Below are 10,074 nucleotides of genomic sequence, written 5' to 3' on the forward strand. Positions count from 1 at the left end.
TCATGTCCTAGATGACAGAACTCTTCTATGTTGCCAGCCATTTAAGAACCTTCTCCTGCACCTCACCAGAGCCAGCTTCACCTCCTTGTTCCTCAGGCTGTAGATGAATGGGTTGAGCATGGGGGTGACTACGGCGTAGAAGATGGAGGCCACCTTATCCAGGCTTCTGTGGCTAGAAGAAGGTTGTAGGTACATGAAGAATGCTGACCCAAAGTATATGGAAACAGCCGTCAAATGGGAGGCACAGGTGTGGAAGACTCTGACCCTGCTCTGTGCTGAGCACATCCTCAGCACGGTGTGGATGATAGAGATGTAGGAGAGCAAAATGACCACACTTGTGCCCACCACATTGATGGTGACGAAGGCAAAGATGACCCTCTCACTGTTGTGCATGTCGGAGCACACGAGCTTTAGCACAGGGACGACGTCGCAGAAGAAGTGGTCAATGCGGTTGGGACCACAGAGGGAACCTCCAAACACGCACCATGTGAAGATGATGGCACTGGGGAAGGCAAATAGGTAGGATGATGCTACCAGCTGCCAGCAGACACATCTGGAGATGATGGTCACATAAAGCAGGGGCTGGCAGATAGCAACGTGACGGTCGTAGGCCATCATGGCCAGGAGGTGGCACTCACTAATAGCAAAGAAAGAGAACATGAAGAACTGCATCATGCAGCCAAGAAAAGAAATGGTTTTGTCCTCTGATAACAGGTCTGCCAGCATCCTGGGGGAGATGACTGTGGAATAGCAGATGTCAATGAAGGCAAAATGGGTGAGGAAGAAGTACATGGGGGTGTGGAGGCTGGGAGACACCCGAACCAAGATGATAATGCCAAAGTTCCCCACCAAAGTGACAATGTAAATCAACAGAAACAACACGAACAGAGGGGTCTGTGCATATGGGCTGTCTGTAATTCCCAACAGGATGAATTCAGTCTGGGTCTGATTTCCTTCCATGACCTGGTGCTACCTGCTGAGGCAAAAGGAAGAGAAACATAAGAGTTTTTAGAAGTGGAGATTCATTTTTGGACCATATTTGACTCCAATCAATCACGTTTTTAAGTGCCACATTTTGTTTGAATTCATATATTATTCTGTCTTTTTAACCAAAATCATATGGTTTTCTGGTCTTCACTTAGTGTATTTATAAAGGAACAGGAAGCACACTGAAGCAACAAATGACATTTTTGGTTTTCTATACTGGAACACTTAAAACAATGGATTTATTTAGGCACTTTTGGACCATATTGTAATTGAAACAATGACCAGTTTAACTGCTACATTACTATATATTCCACTATATTTTCTAACCCAAATTATATATATTTTATGTTATACAGTTGAGGTATCTTGAACTGGGACCGCATTCTAGGAACAAATAGTATTTTCAATGCTAGGACTCTTAAAACTATGGATTTATTCAAGCGCGTGTGTTTTCAGATTAAAGAAAAGAATCAGATCTTTCTTCACTTTCACTTTTCAGTTTTCAGAGTTAATTTGGTCAGAAGACACCTGAAAACCTCATAGTAGCGCATGTAAACCAGGGGGATAGAAAGTCCCAGTCCCAGTGAAATCCAGTTTACACGTGAATTAACTGCACGCATTTTCCCTTGCCTTTTAGTTATCATTCTAGTCACCAAATCACATTTATCAAACTATTTGACTTTATTCATAACAGATAAAATTCACATGATTTATACCTCTCTGAGCTTCAGCACAATGAAGCATCCTAAACCTATGAGCATTAAGTTGCTTGCATTAAAAAGGAGTGGATGTTACAATGTGCTGATTTGTTACTGACTATATTAGTCAGTGACTATATTCTGCTGACAATCTGCAGTGTTGCATTTCTTTATAACAAAATAAGATTCATCTTCATTTAACTCTTGAATAAATCAGTGCTTCTTGCTTTAGCAGCCTCTGTAAAAGAAACACAACCTGCATCAGACATTGCTCCCTCTTATTATAAAAAGAACTCACATTGATAAGGCTGTTTTCTGACACAGCTTTCCCAAAGAGGACCTGAGGACATGAAGAAGAAATACCACTGCTTCAATGAAGGTGAGGCTCTGCTTTGTGTTGATGTTACCTCCTGTGACTTCCGTCTGCCACCGAGTGATGGGAGCCATGGGTTAATCCCCAAAGCAGCAGAGAACATCTACGTGCCAGCATCAGCTCTGTTAAGCACCCGATGTGAAGAGAGGTGAACTCCTTCAGACTCCAAGAGCCCAGCTTGTGGTTCTGGGCTGTAAATACAGTTGCCTGTGCTCTCCTGGGAGGAAGCCTCCAGGGCTGCTCATGACTTACCTGAGGAAAACGAAGAGAAGAAAAAAGCAAAGGGTGTGAAATCACCTCTGAAAGGCATTGTGGTACTTGGGCATCTGAGAGACATGGAGTGGATGAGCCAAGCCAGAGCACAGCTACACAGCAGCAGTGCTGAGCAGCTCATAGGATGCTTCTGGCATACTTGTGGACTATGCAATGGTTTTGGTCTCACCTTGGCAACAGAATGAGGAGGGATTTAGAGACATTCCTGATCTTGCAGAGGGTCCCTAAATACAACACGAAGAACAAGTGACTCCTTCTCTGGAGCTGCTGCTGTCCCTCTGTGCACACTTGCGCCCCCAGTTTTCCAGCCCCAATAGGATTATCCACATGTAGTGCCTGAATGTCCAACACCTGAGCTGGTGCTTTAGGGCTTCCACTGTATTGAAGGGTGAGAAATGGGCATTTGAAGCAGTGATGAATTGTCCCAGGGTGAGCTAATAGGCCTTTATCCACCTGAGCAGCCTCAGCTGGCGCTTCATCCCTACCCTCCACCCATTTACCCCTCATCTCTATTTAAGCTCAGCCCAAGGTGGTTGCACTATGCTTGAGAAATTCTGGTTTCCAGTTTAGCATTAGTTGTGCACATCTATGGAATCTGTTGATGGTGATCTGAGGTTGCTTGTGGACTTCCCTCGCAATTGCTGGACCTAAACCTGACCAGGGGATTGACTTGACCTGTGTTGGCTTGGTTTTGGATGTGCTTCATAGTCTCCAACTCGCTTGATGCTCTGGAATCTTGGCTGAACTTGGCCTAGGTCTCTGTTCCTGCTCTGCTTTTCCTGCTCAGGTACCATGGGATGGTCCCTGCACACAGTGGTGTTCTCCTTCGGTTCAATTTAGATAGATTAAGGAGACAAACCCCTGTGGCACTCCCCATGTTCCTGCAGAGTAGAACCCATTACCCTCTGCACCCAACAGCCCAGACACTGTTCACTGCTCTGGCAGTCCCTCTCCATCCAGACCATATTCCTGCATGGGCACAATAGGAGATAGTCTATTCAGTGAGGGAATTAGAGTGATCAATTGAACTTTATACTGGAGTGTTACTCTCTAGTCATTAGTATCACCTCCATTTTCCAAATACAATTGTAGAATAATGTTTTTGAGTATGTGGGTAGCACTGTGGTGTGGTAATGGGTTTCCAGTCTTAGTAAAAGCCCTTTGCAAACATCTCCTTGCTTAGTGGTAATGGTTATACGGGACAAATATAAACATGTACAGAAGAAATGTCTAATATCTTATGTATTTACCCCCTCTCCTGACACAATCCTTTTTGGGGATGTATTTTATCCTATTTAAGAGATCAGCATAGACAATTTCAATAGGATATGCTCTATTTGTCTGTATTGTTGCCTTTCTAGTTCCCCTCAGCAATGACAAGGTGCAGGTTCTGTCTTTGAATGATTTCCTTGCAGAAAGGAACAAGAGGTAGGCACAATAATAGCTCAGCCTGAAACAGGCTGGGTCTTCAACAGGAAACCAGAAGTGGCATCTCAGGTACTGTTTTGGGGGATGGTGGTGGAACTAGTTTTAAACTCCTCTCAAATGTCTGTGTTTGAGACACATGGTTATGTTATAAATCCTTTCTAAAAGGAAGTTTTACTTCCTGACCTTAATCTGACATGAAATCAGTTGCTTGGAAGTATTTGCTGTTTGCTTAAAATGTAATTTGAATGATAGAAATTAAAGGGAAAAGCACATTTTTAACAAGTCACTAGTGAAGCTGGAAGAGAAGGAAAGATAAATTCATATGCCCGTCTGTCTCTTCTATGTATTTATTCTTATGAGATGAGAGCAGTTATTGAGATGCAGTTTAGCCCCCAAAGTAGCCACTAACCTTGTTATTAATCAGTTGTTTTTAATGAAAACCAACATATTGCTTTTATTTCTGAGCACTTAGACTAAGGAGCAACAATGCAGATGCTGAGCTACCTGGGGTAATGAAAAGAGTCTCTGGGACCTCTTCAACCTGAAAAGCAGCATGAAAGTTAATATTCCTTTACTTTGTGTATTATCACAACAGTCAACCTGAGCTGCTCTTCCCTTAATGTGGAGAAAACTGCAGGCAGATGGAAACATAGTGAAGACCACGGTGATGTCCAAGGGAAAACTTGTTTTGTTGGCTTCAGACTTCCTTTGAAATTGGTGTGTGAAGGTAGAACATATATTCAAAGCTTGGTCTAAGAGCTTGAGTGGTAGATGTAGTCAGTGACTCCCTGCATGGGCAGGTGGTTGTGGACCACCTAAGCATCCTGCCAAGGTGCCTGGCAGTGTTTCATTAGAGAATGTCTTCATTATCTACAGAGTACAGGATTAAACCCCACTAATAATTAAGCAAGGGATTAAGTCATCATAACCAAGCCCATGGAAACCACCCGGCTGCCTGGGAACTGGGAGCCTCTTGGACACTGATGGCCTGGGAAAACTGGACTACAGTGACAGAGTTTGTTTTCAAGGGGTTCACAGATTGCCTCGACTTCCAGGTTACCCTCTTTGTGCTTTTCCTGCTCATCTATGTCACCACCGTGATAGGAAACCTTGGCATCATTGCTGCAGTCTGGCTCGATTCCCAGCTTCAGAGCCCCATGTACCTCTTCCTCAGCCACTTGTCCTTCTTGGATCTGTGCTACTCCTCCGTGGTGACACTCAAAATGCTGCTGAACCTCTTGTCTGAAAGGAAGACTTTCTTTTGCTGGCTGCTTCCTACAGCTCTATATCTATGCTGCTTTTGCAATCACAGAGTGCTACCTCCTAGCTGGGATGGCATATGACCGCTATGTTGCCATCTGCAACCCTTTGCATTACCCCATCCTCATGTCCAAGAAGGTCTGTGTTTCCCTCTTAGCTGGGTCCTATGCAGTTGGGCTTTTTAATTCAGCCATCTTCACAGACTTTGCATTGAGGGTGTCCTTCTGTGGCCCCAATGTCATTGACCACTTCTTCTGCAATGGGCCACCACTCTCAAAGTTGGCTTGCTCTGATACTTCCCTCAACCAAGTGTTGCTGTTTGCTTTTGGGGGGCTTCAGGGAGGTCGCCACAATATCAGTCATCCTCATCTCCTATGGCCACATCCTCTTCACCATCATGAGGACAGGCTCTGTGCTGGGCAAAGCTTTTGGTACCTGTGCATCCCACCTAGTGGTTGTCACCATCTTCTATGGGACCCTTATCTTCATGTACCTACGGCCCAGCTCCAGCTACAACCTGGGCAGGGACAAAATAGTTTCTGTCTTTTACACCACGGTGACCCCAATGTTGAACCTTTTCATCTACAGCCTGAGGAACAAGGAGATAAAGAGTGCTCTGAAGAGAACAGTGGGGAGAATGATTATTTCCCTGCCAAAGTGGTAAATGGTTTGTCACTTAGACAGTGATGGGAGTGGGGTTGGTGTTTTTTGAGTCTTTTTGAGGTTGGAGAGAAGCTGTGATAATACTTCTATATATTATTATTCGTTTTGTAGACCACCTTTATGAATGTGGGATTAATTTGCTATACATTTGCCTCTTGATAGTGTATTTCATAATAAGGGAAACACATACTCACTGAAGAGCCACCAAAGGATGATTTGTGATGAAACATGCTAAAATGTCCAACTTGTTCCTGAATATTTGTCGGCAAGAAAGTGCCGGTCTTTCTTATGTACCTGCCATTGCTTAAGCAACCCTAAATTGCTTCTTTCTTGAAGGGAAATACGATGACAAGGCTCAGTCCTGTTAAAATAACCCATTTGTGAGATTTCTGCTGAGGACTTGGACTATTTTCTCAGCTGTCTTTTCAAGAGCCCACTTGTGGTCTCTTACAGCTTGGACATCATTCATCAGTGTGGTGGACACTCTACCAAGTGCTGTACCTCTTCCAGCCATGAGATGTGATCTATGTACTTTAGGTGAATTTCAGTGCTTCCAGGTAATCCCCATGACAGATGGGAGCATGCAGGAGAACACACAGGGCAGACCAAGGAGGCTTGGAGGAGAGAGAAGGAAGAAAAGTTTCCTAAAGCTGCAGGAAACAGGGAAGTTTGAGAGGAACTTCCTGGAATCTTCTTCCATAATCACAGACCAATCAACTATCCATCAAAGAATGTTCAAAGGTATTTGAAGATTTCCCTGCTGCACTTTAATCCTTCAAAGTGCTTTGAAGTGCTTTGTCCTGGGTTCAGCAGTAGCAGTCTTTTTCCTCCTCCTTGGTAGCTGATGCAGTGCAGTGTTTTGACTTTCGGCTTGGGAACAGAGCTGATAACAATGATGTTTTGGTTTGGCGAAGGACTTTGTGAGCCTCATGCTCTGCCAGGGAGGAGGGGAAGCCGGGAGGAAGCAGAGACAGGACACCTGACCCAAACTGACCAAAGAGGTATTCCATACCACAGCACGTCATGCCCAGGATGTAACTGGGAGTTAGCCGGAAGGGCTGGGAGACTGCAGGGTTGGAGGAGGTATGGGTCAGTGCTTGGTTGGGCCTGGGGAGTGAGCTATCGGTTGGCTGGTGGTGAGGTGTTGTATTCTCTTCCCTTGTTATTTCCTTTATCATTATTATTATCATTGGTGGTAGCAGTAGTGATTTGTGTTATACCTTAGTTACTAAACTGTTCTTAACTCTACCTGTGGGAGTTGCATTCTTTTTGACTCTCCTCTCCATCCCTCCGGGAGCAGGGGGAGGGAAAGAAGAGGGGGAGTGAGTGAACAAATTGCCTGACTGGGTTTAAACCACGACACTCCTCTATGACTCCACTATGACTGATCTATGACTCTACTATGACTCCTCTATGACACCTCTAAGAATATATGACACGATGTCTCCTATATGACTCCACTATGACTCTATTATGACTTCTCTATTACTCCTCTATGACTTCACTATGACTCCTCTATGACTCCTTTATGACTCCTGTATGACTGCTGTTGACTCTTCTATGACTCCTCTATGATTCCTGCATGATTCCTCTATGACAAGGGGTAACGGGTTAAAACTTAAATAGGGGAAGTTTAGATTGGATCTAAGGAGGAAATTCTTTCCTGTTAGGGTGGTGAGGCACTGAAATAGGTTGCCCAGGGAGGCTGTGAATGATCCATCCCTGGCAGTGTACAAGGCCAGGTTGGATGAGGCCATGGGTGATATGGTTTAGCGTGAGGTGTCCCTGACCATGGCAGGGGGGTTGGAACTGGATGATCTTCAGGTCCTTTCCAACCCTAACTATTCTATGATTCTATGACTCTATGATACTAAGACTCCTCTATGACTCCTCCATGACTTCTCTATGATACCTCAAAGGGGGCCAGAAGTGATGAAGATTGTTGGAAGAAGTAAACGACCCTCAGACACCACCACCACAATTCTGTACACATGGGGGGAACTTTCTGGAAAATGATGTAGTCCATATGTAGCCTTATGAATATGTATGTATGCCCAGGGACTATGAAAGTATGGCTTGTGTGGCAATTGGGGGACACACATCAGGAGGAGCTATCCCCGTGTCTGCCGACACCGCAAGAAAGAATACCTGCTTGTCAGCTGGAAAACTTTGTTGGTGAGTTTGTTCCTGGAGTTTTCTCTGAGATCACCTTGCACACGCAGAGCCGTGCACTGCAGCAGCAGCGTCTCTCTGGCCTCCTGCTGCCGCTGCGGTGTTGTCGACCTGGTCTGCCCTCACGTGGGGGCCCAGCGCCCAACATTCCTGACTCATGGTGGCACTGCTGGCTCTGTGGGTACTGCGGCAGGAGAAGGGCCCTGGCTGATGCTGGTCCTTGTGGTGTCGTGGTGGCTGCAGAGGTGACAGCCCGGGAGCAGGCACCTGCATCTCCTGGTGCCTGGGATGTCCCTGGTGGCTCCTCAACTGTTGGAGCTGGCTCTGCTGACACAAGTGCTTCACCCTCCTCTTGGTCCACCCACCCAGGCTGCAATGGCTTCCCTTGGGTAGAGCAGCGTTGAGGGAGACCGTGCCAAGAGCCGTGCTGAAGCTGAGGGAAACCACATCCACTCTTTGCCTCCTCACGCACAACTGCAGGCTCTCAGCTTGGCCAGGCAGGAATTACCCTTCGGACGGCTTTTAGGTGCCCAGAGGTGTCACCCAAGAGGACTCTGATGCTGGCACACGCCTCACCAAAGGCAGCTTGTACAGCCTGGGCTCCCCTGGGTTGGCCTTGGCACCTTTATCGAAGGTAAGCACAACATGTCCTTGTCCTCCCTCCCAAGAGACCTCTGCCAATCCAATGACCTTTCACAAGGGGGATCCCAAAGGAATGCCGATCTTCCCCTGTAACGGCACTGCCACTGTCCTGCCTGTTACACCGCGTCCTTCATTCCTCCCATCTTTCGTAGGTTTTCCTTTCAAGTAAGCCTTTCAAATAACTTCGATCAGATGCCCTTTGTAATCTTCCTGCACCCAGAAACCTCCCCAGTTCCCTGGAAGACAATCTGGAAGACTTGACAAAAACTACAGGTGAGACATGGCTCATCAGGGTTTAAGGAGTCCCATGGTGGCTGAGTCCTTGAACCTCAGGTGCTGAGAGGAGACTGAGGAAACCTCTCAAGAAGTCCAACTCAGAAACAAAGCCCCAAGTGCCTTCAGCATTCATGGGCCCCACTGAGGGCTGTAACTGACAAAGCCTCCCCAGGGACTCTTTAAAGCAAGTAACTGGAGGCTGTGATTAGAGGGAGAGAAAGGCAAAGTGCAGGTGTCTGATGGCGAGAAAACCCTTGGTTTGTTTGATGATGCAGAAAGGCCAAGCCCTGACCACAGCCCTTGGAGAAGCAGAGCCTGAAATCCCGAGAATGAAAGTTCTCCTCATAGGCCTTGATGAAAGAGGCAACTGCCATAGCCCAGGGCACAGAGGTCTTTTGTTCTTTTGGGCCTTTCAGCCATGCCAGAGCCCTGTCATCTCTGCTGCAGGCTGTCCTACACTGGCCCATGCCTGCACCTCTTTCCCTTCTGGCAGTTGACCCCCATCTTGCTTTCCCACCTAGCTCTCACCTGGCATTTCTGTACCTTCAGTCCCATCTCTGCACCCATGGCTGTCTATTCCTTGTAACACAAAGCCATGGGCTGAGCCAGACTCCCTCTGGGTGACCTCTTGCACCACAAGTCCGAGACGGCCGAGAGCATTCCCTGGAAGCTGCCAGGTGAGCCCCAGGAGGATCCAGGAGACCACGCAGCATTTCACAGCAAGGCAGAGGAGGAAGAGCTGGACTCAGGAAAAAGGAAGCTGGTGGTGGGAGAGCCGGCAAGCACAGCAGCTACCCCAGCCCCAGTGACAAGTACAGCAGCATCAACTGAGAGGTCTGAAGGTTTTGAATGGCCTTTGGGTACCCTTGGAACCTTCTTGCGGATTGTGGTGGGGATCAGCGTATTGGCACACACACAGACTGTGTTTTACCCACCACCATTTTGTGTGATCTCAAAAGTTAAGCAGAGTCGGGTTTGGGTCTTGTCTACGGTTAGACGGTGATATAGGAGCACCAAGAGATTTTCCTCAAGGCTGTACAGTCATGAGTGGCAGGGTGTGTGTGACAGTATGGGCAAGTATCTAGTCCACTGGGCCCCTCCAGTGCTTTGGAAGCATCAGAAATGGAAGGCAGCTGTATGGAGTCCCCAGCAACAAGGGGCAGAAACTGCTGAAGGGGACAGTGAATTATTTTGTGCCTGGTGGGCCCATGGCACTTCAGGCCATCAGGGCAGAGATGCAACATAGAGATGGGCTCATGATCGAGGGGTGGACTTAGCAATGGATGCTATTGACCAGGTGAT

The 10,074-nt window shown here is 46.8% G+C and overlaps 1 protein-coding gene and 1 pseudogene across 1 annotated transcript; one reads left to right on the forward strand and one right to left on the reverse strand.

Moving 5' to 3' along the window:
* On the reverse strand, positions 1–960 carry LOC133263965 (olfactory receptor 5AP2-like). Its single transcript, XM_061443853.1, has one exon. The coding sequence runs from the start codon at positions 958–960 to the stop codon at positions 1–3; it is 960 nt and encodes a 319-aa protein (XP_061299837.1).
* A 3,782-nt stretch (positions 961–4,742) lies between these two features.
* On the forward strand, positions 4,743–5,742 carry LOC133263963 (olfactory receptor 5F1-like; annotated as a pseudogene).
* Positions 5,743–10,074: the final 4,332 nt, after the last annotated feature.

Source organism: Pezoporus flaviventris, unplaced genomic scaffold (genome assembly GCF_033815535.1).
Source record: "Pezoporus flaviventris isolate CSIRO_AGI_PZ_B2104156 unplaced genomic scaffold, CSIRO_AGI_Pfla_v1 ptg000551l, whole genome shotgun sequence".
Taxonomy (NCBI): Eukaryota; Metazoa; Chordata; class Aves; order Psittaciformes; family Psittacidae; genus Pezoporus; species Pezoporus flaviventris.